Raw genomic sequence first — 16,323 nt, forward strand, 5'->3', positions numbered from 1 at the left:
TAATGCCTTTCCTTTTGCTCAGGGCAACAGGCTTGTCTCTAAAATGAGATACATTTTCTCGGGAAACAGAAGTGGCCTGGCACCATCAGGCACCATAGAGCCTAGAAAAGGACATTTAGAACTATACAATCTTGTTTTGATTTCAGTTAGATAATGATTGTATGTTCTTTGGTAATGGTAATATTATACTTCCTCTTTGAAAGAGCTCAGAATGAAACCGACCTGGATGAAAAGGAGACTGCTAACTGAAGTCAGTCAATATGTACATGAATTTAAACTATACAACAAGCAGGTAACATGTATTGCTAATTCCATTACATGGGAATAACTACTCTGAGACTGGCTGTGACATGAAAATTTGGGCATAGCCAATGCTCCTCACTAGTTACAGAATGCCCATGACATATTATTACATGCCATTCTTTGCATGGCACGAGTGAAGAATTATAGATGTCTGTCTTCTGCTCATACAAAGAACAGAGAACCAGCCTTGATTGTTCTGGGCATCCTGCACACCTTACGCATTTATAGTTTTAAGACTGTATAATGCTTGTGAGGAATTATACATTTTCAGAACAAAAGAACTGGACACTGATGCTGGATCAGACCCGACAGGATGCATCCTCCAGTGTGCTGAGATGCTGGCAGTGGCATTCTTCATGTTCCAGTCACATGCTTCGGTTGCTGTTTGTCATCAGAACAGAACAGCTCGCAGGACAGCTTCCAAGTAAGCTCCTGATTCCAATTGGTCCAGCATTTCAGACACAGGGCTTTTATTAAGCCTGGAATTTCTCAACATTTAGAGTCTGGACCATAAATGCTATCTCTAGCTTGTTTAAACATTTTCCCATTTTTATTTGGGCTCCTACATAAGTATTATTCATCTCAAATCAGTCTGAAGAAGCCTTAAAAAGAGAAGGATGGCCCATTTCCCTTAAGGGGGTTGGATAAGGTTTTGGGCTATGGATGCTTATTTTCATTGTGAGTTGGTTATTTTATTATTGGTCTTATTCAGAGAGAGAACGAGATTGGACTCAGGGATTTCCCTCTGAAAATATAGAAATATATAGGGACGATAGGACAAAAGGTAGATTATTGAATCTACTCTTCAACTTAAGGCCTTAATTGTTATTCACAAGGTTATTTTTAATTCATTGGTATAAAATCTAACTTAAGATTATTATATATTTCTACCCTAATATGAGGTATAGTTCTCTTACAACTCGATTATGATACAAGGTTTATTTTCAATACTTTGAAAATACTATTGTAGGCTGTTTAGGATAATTAGTAATACAAGTTAATTTCTGGTTGATTAACTCATGGTCATGTCATGTACTACTCAATTTTATCACAAGAATATACATCCTAGGTTCAATAGATAGATAAGACAAAATATTTAGATAAGGTCATCAAAAACCTCAGAGACCTACAGATTTTTGACATTTAAAGATTTTTTTTTTTTACTGTTTTGAGGATTTTTTGAAAATGAGACAGGTTGACTCCTGGCAACACCCAGCCTGACTCAAAGAAGGTAATGAGCATCAAGGAACCTCCTTATGGAGATGGCTTCAGATGTGGCAAACCAGCCACTGGGCAAAAATGTCCTTGTTTTCTGCCACAGACAGAATTCTGCCTGAAATGGGCAAGCTTGGATGCAGGTGGAGTTGATGGCCAAACTCTGCCAAGACAGGGTCGGCCAGTCCTCAATAGTTCCTGCCTCACAAATATGTCTGTCAGATATAGTGGACCAGAAGGCTGAAGATGATGCTCCAATGTGTTAGAGAGTTTTGAGTGACTGTTCAGGCAGCAAAGTGTTTCTGTAATTTTTTCATTTTGGAAGTTGTTAACCTGCACTTCCTGTTTACTCAGGTAATTAATTTTATTCCTTCTCAAGTCTCTGATGGGGTGGAGGACAGCCAAACACTGTAACATGAATATAATGATTGTTTCGTGGTCCTTTTTGATGTGTGTGTGTGTGTGTGTGTGTGTGTGTGTGTGTGTGTGTATTGTATATTAGTGTAATAATGTAAATGTATAGATAAAGGCTTTTTTATTTTTTTAATTAGACTAAAAGGGAATTGTGGAGGAACGCCTTGAGTGGATGTAGCAGTTGTCAATAAAGCACTGTTTAGCCAATCAGCTGGGCAGAAGGATAGGAAGTGGAAGGCGGGGCTTAAGGAGAGAAGGAGGAGCTGGGAGTTGACAGTTGAGAGAGAAGCTGCCCTAGGAGGATCAAATTGGCAACTGTTTGGGATGTAGTAGGTTATGATGACACAGGATTGGAGTAGTTTATTTTAGTTTACTAGTAGATTAGCAGCAGTTTAGATTCTGCCCAGGGTAGTGCTTGCGGCTTTGAATTACATTTCAGTCTCATTGTGTCAGTTACGGGCTTCCTAGGCCTTACAGATAGATTAACTGCAACGGAAAGACACATAAATATGACTCTCCTTTAGAGTTTACAAAATACCACTTGTTTAAGTGAAGGATTATGACTAAGGGGGTGTTTATAGGGAAAAATTTTAAGCTTTAACTACTAAAGGCCACTAAGACCTCTGGATTAAAGTGACGGGGCCAATGGAAGAAGTAAAGTCCTTTTGTTTGTTTTCATGTGATTCATGACTATAGATAAACGGAGCAGAGAAGACATAAAGACCCATAGAAGAAATGGGGATGGAGTCATCAAGTATATGAGTTGCAAATCCTAAGACACACTTGTTCGTTTGCTGACAAAGTTTGTCAGCTCTGTAATCCCAGCTTTGATGAAAAGCTGCTCCAAGAGGAGGATAGATTTCAGGATCCATTGTACATACTCAGTCTTTAAAAAGAAGAAGAAAAAAAAAAAAAAAAAAAAGCTACAGAGAGAGTGCATGCGTGTGTACAGAGGGCAATTTAAATCAGAAAGAACTGTCTGAAAACTGAAACTCTCACTAGAACAACCATTTTAGAGACAGGTCCAGCTTTTTGTTGACATAACAAGCAGCATATAACCATTCGTCCTTTCTGAAAGGTTTTTAACAACGATGAAGGCTACCAAGCCTTTGGGACATGGAAAAATGATAAACTCTTTATTGCACTCCTACAAATAAAGTAGAGGGAGACAGGTAACCATGTTTATGAGCTCTGACACCTTGTCTCACTGGGAGAGAGAGCTCTTTTCTGAGTTCACTTGGAGAAATTGGGGAGAGAACTGGCTAATCCTTCTGAAGACCTTATAAATATTATGGAGGTGAAAGTTACCAAGGCTCTTCCTCTCAAAAAATCCTCTCCTATACTCAAGAAACCTTGCTGAATTTGGAAGGAAAGCTGGAGTATCATTTTGCAGGACTGGATGGAGAACAAGTGTAAGAAAATACTTTTAGAGTGAAGACGGTGCTGCCGCAGGCAGCAGAAGGAAGACTGAGTTTCTGAGACCTCCAAGGTCAGCCCCCTAGGGACGTGCTAACTTCAGCAAGACCGCACCTCCTAATAGTGCCACTCTTTATGGGTCAAGCATTCAAACACATGAGTCTCTGGGGACCAGTCCTACTCAAATTACCACATATAGTTACAGCTCTGGCTACTTACCGAGACAGTGGAGCTAGGAGTGTTGGTTCCATAGCCTGAAGAAGGCAAAGAGGCCAAAGACCAGCGCCGTCCATCAGTCCTACATAAAAAAAGGAATGTTGCCCCACTATAAGATCTGTCACAGACCTAGAGGAGAGGAAGAGGATGAAAGAGGGAGGAGGGAATGGGAAGATACAAGTGAGGGGATAACAATTGAGATGTAATCTGAATAAATTAAATTAAAAAAAAAAAAAAAGGAATGTTATGTCACACTCTGAACTTCAAGGCCTGCCTGATTGTGTCCATTAACATATTTAGGCAGTTAATTCACTATCTCCAAACACAAGACATGTTGTCTGTTTGGCATGAGTTCTCACAATTCTCTACTGTGTGGGCCCTACTGTGTGATTTTTACTTCAAAGATAGCTACTTTGAATGACAGCATCAGTTATAGATAAGCCAGATGGCTCCGTAGGTAAAGGTGTTTGGTACCAAGCCTGACAATCCAAAACCCAAGTTTGAATGCAGTGTCCATATACTGGAAGAAGATCCTGTAAGTTGCCCTCTGTACACAAGCATGCACTCTCTCTCTAGCTTTTTTTTTTTAAGACTGTAGTTCATATTGTATGCATGTGTGTCTATGTGTGAGCCCCTATGCTATACAGTATGTATGTGGAAATAAGAGGGCAATATGCAGGAACAGATTCTTTCTACCACATAGGGCCCAGGGATCAAACTTTGAGCAGTCAATAAGCACCTACATCTGCTAAGCCATCTTGATAGCTCAGAAAAACTATTAAAAAAAAATATGGGCAAGGTGGCACACAACTTTAATGTCAGCACTCAGGAAGCAGAGGCAGGAGGATCTCTGTGAGTTGGAGGGAAGACTGGTCTACAAAGCGAGTTAGTTCCAGGCCAACCTAGGCTATAAAATGAGAACTTGTCTGACAACAAAAAAAATTTTAAAGGAACATATGCTACACTGTTGGTGAGATGACTCATCGAATAAAGGTGCTTGCCACCAAGTTTGATGACCTGAGTTTGATTCCAGGGACTCATATGGTAGAAAGAGACAACTAAAGCATATGGACTGTTCTCTGGCCTCCACTTGTGCTCTGTGGCATACATGCGTGCACAGATACACATCTGGTAAATAAATGTAAGCAACATAAAAAATACTTTATGCCACATCCCACCACCCAAACAAATAATTACACATCCATGTTATAAAAGCTTCAGCTCAGAAACCTGCCATTTCCATAACAGTAAAAAGCAAAGAACTGTGTTCTTTGTGTTGAGAGCTTTAGGGGAATAAACCAGCAGGAAGCCTCCCTCAAAGTTATAAATAGCCAACAGTCACTTCCCTATTCTTTCACAAGGTTATTGCTGTTCTTTGGAAAAAACTGTTGAAGCCAGTCAATGGATCCTAATGAATCCTAGAGGGCCTATTACTATTTGCTATTAACTGATACTCATTTCAGACACTCAATAGTGTCTACCTCTGTCAATCCACTGGCCTAGAGAAGACCAAAGGTACTTTAAGGGGTTTGCAGATGGAAATCAAGAAAGACTTGAGGGAGTTGGTTCCCTCCTTTCACTGCGTGGGTTATGGTGATTAAACTCATGCTGTCAAGTTTGGCAACAAGTAGCATTACCTGCTGTGCCATGTTGTTGGTTCTAAAGTTTGTTTAGTTTTGGTTTTTCGAGACAGGGTTTCTCTGTGTAGCCCTGGCTGTCCTGGACTCACTTTGTAGACCAGGTTGGCCTTGACCTCACAGCGATCCACCTGCCTCTGCCTCCTGAGTACCAGATTGCAGGCCTGCACCACCACACCCAGCTAAGCATTCTTTCTTCAGAGTTTGGTGGCATATCCTTCTCAAGTTGAAGTTAAATAAAAATAAGTTTGCTACTATTTACTGGATACTTTTTAGATTTTTAATTTTATTTTTATGTGTATAGGTACTTACGTGTGTGTGTGTGCGCGCGCGCGCATGCACGCGCAGCCTATGTGTGCACTGCCCATGAAGGCCAGATGAGGGCTTCAGCGTCCCTGGGACTAGAATTACCAAGGTTCAGAGAAGCCACATGGGTGCTGGGAACTGAATCCTTTTCTTTTAGAAGGGCAGCCACTGCTATTAACCAATAATCCAAATCTCCAGCGCAGAATCACAGAATCTTTTTTTTTTTCCCACAGAATCTTTTTTGTCTTTCTGAGACAGGGTTTCTCTGCCTGTTCTAGACTGCTTTGTATACCAAGCTGGTCTTGAACTCATAGAGATCCACTTATCTGTCTCCTGAGTGCTGGGATTAAAGGCATATACCTCCACAGAATCACAGAATCTTAAAACATCAACAATATAGGATCTTTAGAAGCTACGATGCAAATTACAATGATTTGCATAGATTTGTCTATTTGTTCAAGGTCTTAGTTATACCAGTGGATTGAAGGAGGAGGAGGAGGGAGAAGAGAAGGAGAGGAAGAAATCCTAGTAGGACTTTTCATTTTCAAGTCTTCCTCCCCAATATTATCTAGCTTTTCTACCACGATTTGTAAAGGGACGAGCTGGCAGTTCCATGTCACATGCAGCTTCACACGCCCAGCCAGCTCATGTAAGTAAGAACTCTGCTGTAACTCATACTCTGAGGCAAAACAGTGTCCAGTGTCCAGGAGAGTGCTAAAAAATGATTTTCTTTCTTACCTCTTTGATCTCTAAGAAAGCCACTCAAGTCCAGAAAAGAAGCTGAATAAAGATTAGTCAAATATAACTCAGGGATAGATTTTCTATGCCCTTGTCAAATTTTTTTCACAGCTGATTTTCAAGCCTTTAGATCAGTATTTCTCAAACTGTGGGTTGTAACCCTCTATGGGGTACAAGACCCTTTCACAGGGGTCACCTAAGACTATTGAAAAACAGATTTTACACTACATTCATAACAGCAGCAAATTGCAGTTTATAAAGTAGCAATGATAAACGGTTATAGTTGGGGTCACCACAACATGAGGAGCTGTAGTAAAGTCTGGCAGCTTTAGGAAGGCTAAGAACCACTGCTCGAGATGAAAAAGGAAACCACTTGTAAGACAGCTACTTTTCTGTATAGACTGATGGGCAGAGACCAAAGCCAGTATAAAATGCAACACTGGATGTCTGTTTCCTCTGTTCATCTCACTCAGAGACTGAGGAAGTCTGTGAGAATAGACTGAAATAGAGCACTGAGACCCCATATGGCCTCTTTATGCAAAGGCTCAATTTTCACAACTGCATTCAGGAAAAAAAAAAAATCATAACAACCAGTTCTCCCACCAAACACAAAAACCACAAGATATACTGATTGATCATGCAGAGCAGCAGCCCAGCCCATGCCCCCAACACACCCATTATTACCTGTCTGCTCTGTGGCCATGGCTGTAGTGAAAAGACATACATTATGAGAACCAAAGGGAACCAGTGTGAGCAATTCAACCCGCCTCCCCTACCCAGATTTTGTATAGCTTGGCAGAGACACATGTTTTGTTCAAGAACGTGTGGCAGTCTGAAGTGGAACTGTACTATAGATGGTCTATACTTAGGATTCCATTAAATCTGTCGTTTTGATCCTGAAGGGATCCTTACTCTACACACTTGGCCATTTTTCATGTATGTTCTACAAAAGGATAGGCTGGGGGCTCTTATTCCATGACTACAACTCAAATGCCATACTCCCAGGCAGGACAGGTTTGGGTTACACTGGTTGCTACCAGGCTTCAAAGCCGTTGGCTGTCCCTATTTCAAGTCTAAATGAAGCAGTACAGGGGCATCAACAGTACCTGCCATTCCTCTGCTTAGTATATACATTCCCTCTGGCTTTGTCCTCATGCCCAATAGTAGCTATGTCTTGGCCTTCAGAGGGGCCGTGTGTATCCACCCAGTGGGGACCCTGTTCTTCTTTTTTTTTCCATGAAACATCATGTTCCTTCCCTCTGTGGTACTCATTGGTTTATAATTTTGTCTTCCCAGTCCTTTTATTCAAACTTGAGGATGGAATCAGATCCTTCACTGAGCTAAACCTCCATCCTCCAGTTTATAACTATGCAATCCTTTGCTTCCTCACTTACTGTCTTACTTGAACCACACATGGGACCAATAGGCACTAAGGGTGTATTATTTACTAGGCAGCAATTTTTAATATATTTAAAGAAACCTCTAATTAAAAGATGATTTGATTCTAGGTCAGGCAAGATAGAAAACATGGAAGCAAGAAAATATCATACATTAGAAAGTACTGAAGATGAAATGGGATGATCTGATAAAGAACGTGTGGTTAAAAAGGCCTCTCTCCAGAACAGCTGAGACTACACAGAGAAATCCTGTCTCAAAACACACACACACACACACACACACACACACACACACACACACAAACACGTCTCTCTAAGGAGATAACATTTAAGATGAGATATGAATGAGTCCACTAAGTTAAAGCCTAGGGGCACAATTTCCTTATGCCAGGACAAGTAAATAAACTGTCTAGTAAGACTGAAACTTGGAGAAAGCGCAGTGTATGTCCACTGTGCTACCATGGAATAACTAAGTACTCAAAGAGCCTGGCTCAAAGTTTAGTCTCAGTAAATATTTATTGAACAAATAGGAAATGACCCAATGCCACCTATGTAGGTCTTTTTGATTTTTTTAGGGTTTTTTTTTTTGTTTTGTTTTTTTGAGACAGGGTCTCTCTGTGTAGCCTTGGCTGCCCTGGACTCACTTTGTAGACCAGGCTGGCCTCGAACTCACAACAATCCACCTGCCTCTGCCTCCTGAGTGCTGGGATTAAAGGCTTGTGCCACCACTGCCTAGCTTGGTAACAAGCTTTATTGTTCCAGCTCATACTTAATCTGATCCTAAGTTTACACACAGCCCTTCATGAACCGGATGGAAGAACTATGAGACAGACCTAAGTTCACAGAACAAACGCACATGAGGTTTCTTTAGAGTAAGGCAACTACTAAATGAGGAAAAGCACCAAAATTCACCATCAAGACCCTCCTCACCTGTCCTTTTTAGCCACCCAGAATTCTAGGGAAGAATGGGGTGCATTTCTTCTCGCTTGAAATGTGAATAGTAAGTGCTAGTCCCAGCAATCTCCTGTTTCTGCTTTACTTCTATTTATATTTTTAGAGATGGCGAGCCTCCATGTGGTTCTGGGAAATCGAACCCAGGTCTTTTGCAACAACACAAATGCTCTTAACCTCTGAGCCAACTCTCCAGCCTTCTCCTTTATTTGTTGTTTTTATTATTTTATTTTAATACTTTTGAGACAGGGTCACCCAGGCTGTCTTCAAATTCAGTATGTAGTTGAGGATGATCTTGAATGTCTTTTCCAACTCTTGTTCTCACCTCTCGTGTGTGGGATTACAGGTGTGAGTACTCCACATTGGTTGTGTGGGATTACAGGTGTGAGTACTCCACATTGGTTATGTGGGATTACAGGTGTGAGTACTCCACATTGGTTGTGTGGGATTACAGGTGTGAGTACTCCACATTGGTTGTGTGGGATTACAGGTGTGAGTACTCCACATTGGTTATGTGGGATTACAGGTGTGAGTACTCCACATTGGTTGTGTGGGATTACAGGTGTGAGTACTCCACATTGGTTATGTGGGATTACAGGTGTGAGTACTCCACATTGGTTATGTGGGATTACAGGTGTGAGTACTCCACATTGGTTGTGTGGGATTACAGGTGTGAGTACTCCACATTGGTTATGTGGGATTACAGGTGTGAGTACTCCACATTGGTTATGTGGGATTACAGGTGTGAGTACTCCACATTGGTTATGTGGGATTACAGGTGTGAGTACTCCACATTGGTTATGTGGTGTTCTGTGTATGGTAGACAAGCCCTTTACCAGCTGAGCTCCAGCCTTGTGCTACATCTTTTAAGAAAGAAGTCCTTCCAACCAACAGCACCGCTCCCCCCAAACAGGGTCTCTCTGTGTAGCCCAACTGTCCTGAACTTGCTGTGTAGACCAGGCTGGCCTCAAACTCAGAGATTCACCTGCCTCTGCCTTTGCCTCCTGAGTGCTGGGACTAAACGCATGCGCCATGGCTACCTGGTCAAGAACGCAGTCTTATTCCAAGGTATTATTATATTCTCTAGCCATTAACAGTTACAATGCCAGAGACTTATTATTTATTTTGAATGGGCTTTGAAAGGGCTTTCCCTAACAACATCTCAAAGCTAAACAACAAGCAAGAAAACAAAAAACAAAAGTCTCACAAACTTGAGCTTTAGCTAAGAAAGAGTTCTAAAGTTTTGAAAAGAAGCCACAATACATAGAGAGCCTTAGCAAAAGGTTTGAAGAGACTGTCAGCATGGACTTCTCCAGAGGCCACTTAATGTGCTCTAGCCATTTATGGAACTGTCAGGGATGCTAAGTAGGAGAAGCCACAAACAATACTATATCACTTTTAGACAGCAGAGAAATGGGACTTAGTGAATCCTTCTAAGCTCAGGTAACAAGTGAAGACTGTATAGTCTTTTTAAACCCACACTTGGACCCCCAACTCAAAACTGAGATTTATAATCCTAGCATTTGGGAGGCAGAGACAAGGTGGACCTCTGTGAATAAGGCAGCCTGTATAGTCTACTTAGTGAGTTCATATGCCGGCCAGGGCTACATAGCAAGACCAAGTCTTTAAAACAAAACAAAGCAAGAATAAAAAACTCCAACAAAATCTGAGAAGAAAGAGAGGTATACTAGGCTGTTTCAGCTTCTTGGAACTAAATGGGATGCAAGGTAAGAGTGTTACTTTGGATCCTTCCTGGAACCAGAGTCCATCTTCTCTTCTGTCACCTGAGGATAACTCTCAATTAAGGTACAGTGCTGTGGAATATAGTCTTAGGGCACTACTGAATATATTTCTATGTTTCTGTTCAGCTGCAAACACACAGTCACTTAGAACGGAAAACTTGAACAAGATAGTTGTAATCTGGGAGAAGACAGAAAGAAAGGAGTTTTGACAGCTGGTAGTCCAAGGCAACCCAATCCACACGGGAGAGCACTGATTTGAAGTATGGCTCTGTCATCTAACAAGCACATGTAGCAGCCAGGTGGCAGCAGTGCACACCCAAATCCCAGCACTCAGCTCTGAGTTCAAGGCCAGCCTGGTCTATAGAGTAAGTTCCATGACAGCCAGGGAAACAACAACAACAACAAAGCACACATATGCCAGTCAGTCACATAGGAGGTTCTCAAGCAACTTACCTACGGGCAGGAACAAAGGAAAAGTGAGCAGGAGCATTCGGAGAGAAATTCCGGGGGCTGTCCAAGGGACTGTTTCCTGTGATGGAGAAAGGAAAAAAAACCTTTTTGAGGTTTGCTTTGAGAATGAGGGGTGAGGGTGGGCTACTGGTATTAATTTCTGATAAGAAATTTTTCTACATTATTAATCTGGTATATTTAATTATTTTCTCAGGCCAGTCATCAGTGTATGAATCTTTATAAAAGCTTGACAGCCCAGAGATTTTCTCTGTTACTCTCAAGGTGCCTGTGACTACAGCTGTTTCGTGGACGTGCACTCTAGATGTATGTAGCCCTAATTTACATGCTTCTTGCCCTCCCAGGAACAGATCAAATTACACTATTTCAAATGTTTGAAGATTTTCTTAAAGACAACAGAACACCTGGTCTGAAAGTTACACTACATCTAAAGTGCTAAATAAAAATGTACATTCTTTAAGGGTAAACAGAAGTTCTTTGCCAGGAATTCAGGATAGAAGTATACCATAAAATGCCTTATATTCCAAACTCTGAGGTCTATAAAGCATGGTCAGTCTCCTCAACTACCATTTTCTCAATTAGTTCTTACATATTCCCATTAACTTTGTAACTAAGAAATTCAGAACCTCTGAACAAAATGCTGTACTTTCATTTATGCTAGTGACTAGTGTTTGAGACAGAAGCCCAGGCTGAACTCAATTGTTCTGCCTCAGCATGGGATTCATTCAGAACCTGAGGTTTTCATCTCCCCCGCCCCCACACATACCCCGAGTCAGGGTTTTCTCTGTGTAGCCTTGGCTGTCCTGGACTCACTTTGTAGACCAGGCTGGCCTCGAACTCAGAGATCTGTCGGCCTCTGCCTCCCGAGTGCTGGGATTAAAGGCATGTGCCACCATGCCCGGCTAGGTTTTATTTTTGAAATGAGGTATGTTTGTCTCCCTAAGATGTCTAAGGTGGCCTAAAACTCTTCAGCTTCAGTGATCCTCCAGCTCAGCCTTCCAAGTACCTGGGACTACAGGTTGCTACCCATCCAGGGAAGATATGCAAATTTCAAACATCGTGTATCATGTCAGAGGATCCAAAGAAAGAATGTAGACTGACAAGGGAATCTAACCACATTACAAATGCATGAAGCAACATCACTGAAAGAGTGAAGGAAAAACTGCTGCCATAAGAAACTTTAGAAATGGAGTCTATAGAGCTAAAGAGATGGCTCAGAGGTTACAAGCACCTCCCAGAGAACCTGGGTTCAATTCCTAGCACCTACATGGCAGATCATAGCTGTCTGTAACTCCAATTCTAGGGAATCCTACACCCTCATATAGACATATACATGAAGGCAAAACACCAATGCACATGGAATAAATAGATCATTTAAAAAAAAAAAAAAGAAACGAATCTATAAGACTAAGGGGAAAAGAACTACAAAACGAAGTACTGATTCAGGTTGACAAAGTAGTTTCTTATAGGGTACAGGTTAAAAGTTCTGGCATTACCATACATATGCACTGTAAATGAGTGACTACGTATGGATGGCAGATGGTAGGAGCCAGGCTTCTTATTGTTAGAATGTAAATCTCCAGGTCAGAGAAGAAACTGTGATGATCCATGTCACCGTGGAGGAGTCGGAACATCAGGACGAACTCGTGCTTCAAACAAATACAGATGCCTGCTCACAACCACTTACAGAGGTGTATGTACACTGCTTAGTGTGCATAATAAAACTGTGCCCAAAAGAAAGATGGCACTCCAGCAACAAAGCTGTTACTCAGGTCTTGGTTTTTAATACTACCCCCCCTTCCAAAAAGAATTCAAGCTTCTTGAAGAAATAACTGACTCTAAGACTGATATAATAAATAAAGATGAGCAGGGAGCATTTCATAATGTTAGAAGTCACAACCAACTAAAAAGCGAAAGCAGAAATCAAACAGCACTGATGAGGTGTGTCACAGGAGAATAGGAAGCAAATGAAGGGCCTTCCCTTCAATGGCCAACGCTACAACAATTTAAACGGATAAGTAAATAAGATTCAAACTAGACACTAAATACTTATTAGTTCATACTAATCAAACTGATTAACAAGTGGAAGAAGACAAAAAAATATACAGACAACTTAAACACTATCAACCAATTTCACCTCATTGCCGTAGAACACTGCAATAGTGGACTATACATTCTTTTCAATGGCAGAAAAAGTTTACTAAAGATTATCATACTCGGGGCCATAATAAAATGCAATACATTAAAATTTTTAAATGATATAAAATGTTTTTGAACATTCTGAAATTTAATGATAAATTAGTAAAAGAAACATTAAGAGAAATCTCTGGGTTTTTGTTTTGTTTTTTAGAGACAAGAGTTTCTCTGTTCAGACCTGGCTGTTCTGGAACTCACTCTGTAGACCAGGTTTGTCCTCAAACTCAGATCTGCCTGTCTTTGCTTACGGAATGCTGGGATTAAAGGTATAAGCCACCACAGATCAGCTGGCATTTGTTTTTGATTAATTAGTGAGAAGATATCATGTTATGCAGTGGGTGTTGGGGGGCGTGCTAAAGTTTTTGGCCAAATAAACAAACAAACTCAGAAATGATTCATCCCTATAGCCTGGCCAAGGCTCCAATAGTCTTCCCAAAGCTGTTCAGCTTCACTTCTGATGGGAGGTACTATAATGCAGCTTAAGGTCTTAGCGGAGATTTAACAACAAATTCTTCAAGAACACATCCATGCTTCTAAAAACAGTCCCAACTACCTGTGTTTCTAACTGACTGGCCACAAATTTGTGAGTCCCCATAGTTTCTCTTAAGGATTCAATAATTCACTAGAACAACTCAAGAAAGCAATATATTTATTCTGGTTGAACTATAAAGAATGTACTAGGGGAGGGTAAGGTCTGTGATGGAATCAGAGCTGCAGTGCCTGTATTGTGCAGTAAGGGAGTGCCTATCAGCACAGAAGCATGCTTACAAATCAGGAAGCCCCTCTGAGCTTCTGTGTCCAGAGTTTGCTTGTTTTAAATTGGGGTTTCATTACATAGATAAACTCAATCTTGAGGCTCCGTCTCTTTCCTGGAGGTCAGGATAGCTCATAGTTCCAACTCTGTAACAATATGGTTAGTCTCTCTGGTGACCAGGCCTTCACCTGAAACTAACTTAGGGGTTCACCATGAGTCATCACTTTAACAAAACAAGCATCCCTGTGCCGGGGATGGCCTAGAACCTGCCTCTAACTCCCTGAGTGCTGGGATTATGGGTGTGTACCACCACGCCCAGCCAGGAATTTATTTTAGTATACTATACATGTCAAAAGTCCAACAGAATATTTGTATAACTACTTTTATTGTAGTTCTTTATTTTTCAAATTCATATTTTACCTTAAAAACTAAAAGGTTGTGAATATGTTGAAGTTTACAACAGAATAACAAAAAAATCAATAATTTAAATCAGACTTATTTTGGGGAAGATTAACATGTTAGAATGTTAATGTTTTAAAGAAAAAAAAAAAAGAAAATTCAGAAGGGAAACATGCTTTTCGGACTTTAGCATGCAATTTAGTGGGTGGGAAAGAGGGTTCAAAGAGAAGTAATCATAAGAAGTTATAATGAAATAACAATCACATACAAACAGGAACAGTCCACTGACCTTGAATCAGCTGCTTCCCTTACCCACGTAGAAAGCAGCAAGAGTAACAATGCTGCCTTCCAAAGCTATCTACACAGTCACTCCCAATCAGTCCTCTTTCCCTCCCCACTAAAGGTCAACATTATCCTGACTTTAAATACTTCCTCACTTTAGCTTTACTAAGTAGACATCTACAGAGAAAGTTCCAGGAAGCCAAGACTACAAAGAGAGACCCTATCTCAATAACAAAACAAAACAAAATAAAACACATAAAACAAAAAACTAATTGTATTATAAAACTCACTCTTTTACAACTCTGCCTGCTACAGCAGTCATTTTTTTTACTTTTTATTTCTTAAGATTTATTTACTTATTATGTATACAATCCTCTGCCTGCAGTGTGCAGGCCAGAAGAGGGCATCAGATCACATTACAGATGGCTGTGAGCCACCATGTGGGTGCTGGGAACTGAACTCAGGACCTGTGGAAGGGCAGACAGTGCAGCTCTTAACCGCTGAGCCGTCTCTCCAGCCCCCACAGTAGTCATTCTGTAATCCTCTCTACCTCTGGCAATGTCTAGGCTCCTTTCTGTTCCTACAGAATGCCTATCCTGGACATGGAAATGGAATTATATAAGTGGCCTTTTGTGTTCTAATTTGTCCATTTTTTCAACTTTGTGTTTCAAAAAAAAAAAGTCATCAATTTATACTCCCGCCATCAGGGCCATTCTCTCTCCTTCTCCCCACCCACCCCCAACCATTCAGTAAGCTAGTAAGGGAGTCACGTAAGAGAATTACCAATGAAATTAATGTATCTTTTCATACATGTCTTCAGCTATTTCTCAATTAAACTATTATTTACAAGTGTTCTGAATAGAGAGCCCATTGTCACATGTGCCACAACTATCTTCTGTTTCATTGCCTTTTCACTTGTCTTTGGAGTATCTTTTAATAACTAAAAATTCTTAATTTTCAAGTAGTCAAATTATCAATCTTTTTATTGTGAAGTCCTAAAGAAAGCTGGGACAAGTCTCAATCAGTACCTATGGCTGAACCTCTCATCCTGGCTTCTACCCTAGCGCAGAAGCTGAGCCTCTACTCCCCAGTTTCTGATTACTATGTAATTCAGTCCCTTTATCATATATGTAGGCTCGAAGTAGGTGTGGATGCCTTCCTTAATTGTTTCCCATTTCACTTACTGAAGGAGTGTCTGTCTGTCTGTCTGTCTGTCTGTCTGTCTCTGGTTTTTCGAGAAGGTTTCTCTGTGTAACCTTGGCTGTCCTGGACTTGCTTTATAGGCCAGGCTGGCCTCGAACTCGCCTGCCTCTGCCTCCAGAATGCTGGGATTAAAAGTGTGCTCCACCATGCCCAGCTGAAGGAGGGTCTCTTGCATTCAACAGTTCCAGCTTTCTAGCTAGCCAGGCTCTGCAGGGGATGCTGGGAGTACAGAATTACAGGCAGGCTGCCTTGACTGCCAGGCCTTTGTGTAGGTTTGGGATCAAGACGCTTGCCTGGCCGAGCACTGTAGTCGCTGAGCCATCTCCTTGGCCCTGAGCTTTAATGTTTCTTGATATGGACATTCGGCCATCCCAGCACCACTTAATGAAGACAATCTTTCTGTTATTGCTTTACAAGAAACTTCTGTTGGGGCTGGAGAAATGGCTCAGAGGTTAAGAGCACAATCTATTCTTCCAGACTGAGTCCAGTTCCCAGCAACCACATGGTGGCTCACAGCCGTCTATAATGCGATCTGGAGCCCTCTTCTGGCCTGCGGGCACACAAGTGGGCAGAATACTATATAAATAAGAAATAAATAATTAATTTAAAAAAGAAAGATAGAAAAAGAAAAAAATAGACTACTGTCATAAGTCAGTGTCTATGTGGAAACTGAAAGAAGAGCTTAA

The 16,323-nt window shown here is 41.0% G+C and overlaps 1 protein-coding gene across 2 annotated transcripts in view; it reads right to left on the reverse strand.

The window, feature by feature from the left end:
• The window catches only part of Mast2 (microtubule associated serine/threonine kinase 2), a 163,446-nt gene that overhangs the window by 24,220 nt on the left and 122,903 nt on the right, over positions 1 to 16,323 (reverse strand). The window contains exons 6-8 of one of the 2 annotated variants that reach the window (XM_051171943.1): positions 10,789 to 10,864; positions 6,930 to 6,950; positions 3,568 to 3,646 (exon numbers count right to left, since the gene is read on the reverse strand). In XM_051171943.1, the coding sequence (XP_051027900.1) occupies positions 3,568 to 3,646; positions 6,930 to 6,950; positions 10,789 to 10,864 (176 nt within the window). The remainder of the gene's footprint in view (positions 1 to 3,567; positions 3,647 to 6,929; positions 6,951 to 10,788; positions 10,865 to 16,323) is intronic. The other variant, XM_051171944.1, reaches the window with a different exon arrangement.

This window comes from Acomys russatus, chromosome 29 (assembly GCF_903995435.1).
Source record: "Acomys russatus chromosome 29, mAcoRus1.1, whole genome shotgun sequence".
Classification (NCBI taxonomy): Eukaryota; Metazoa; Chordata; class Mammalia; order Rodentia; family Muridae; genus Acomys; species Acomys russatus.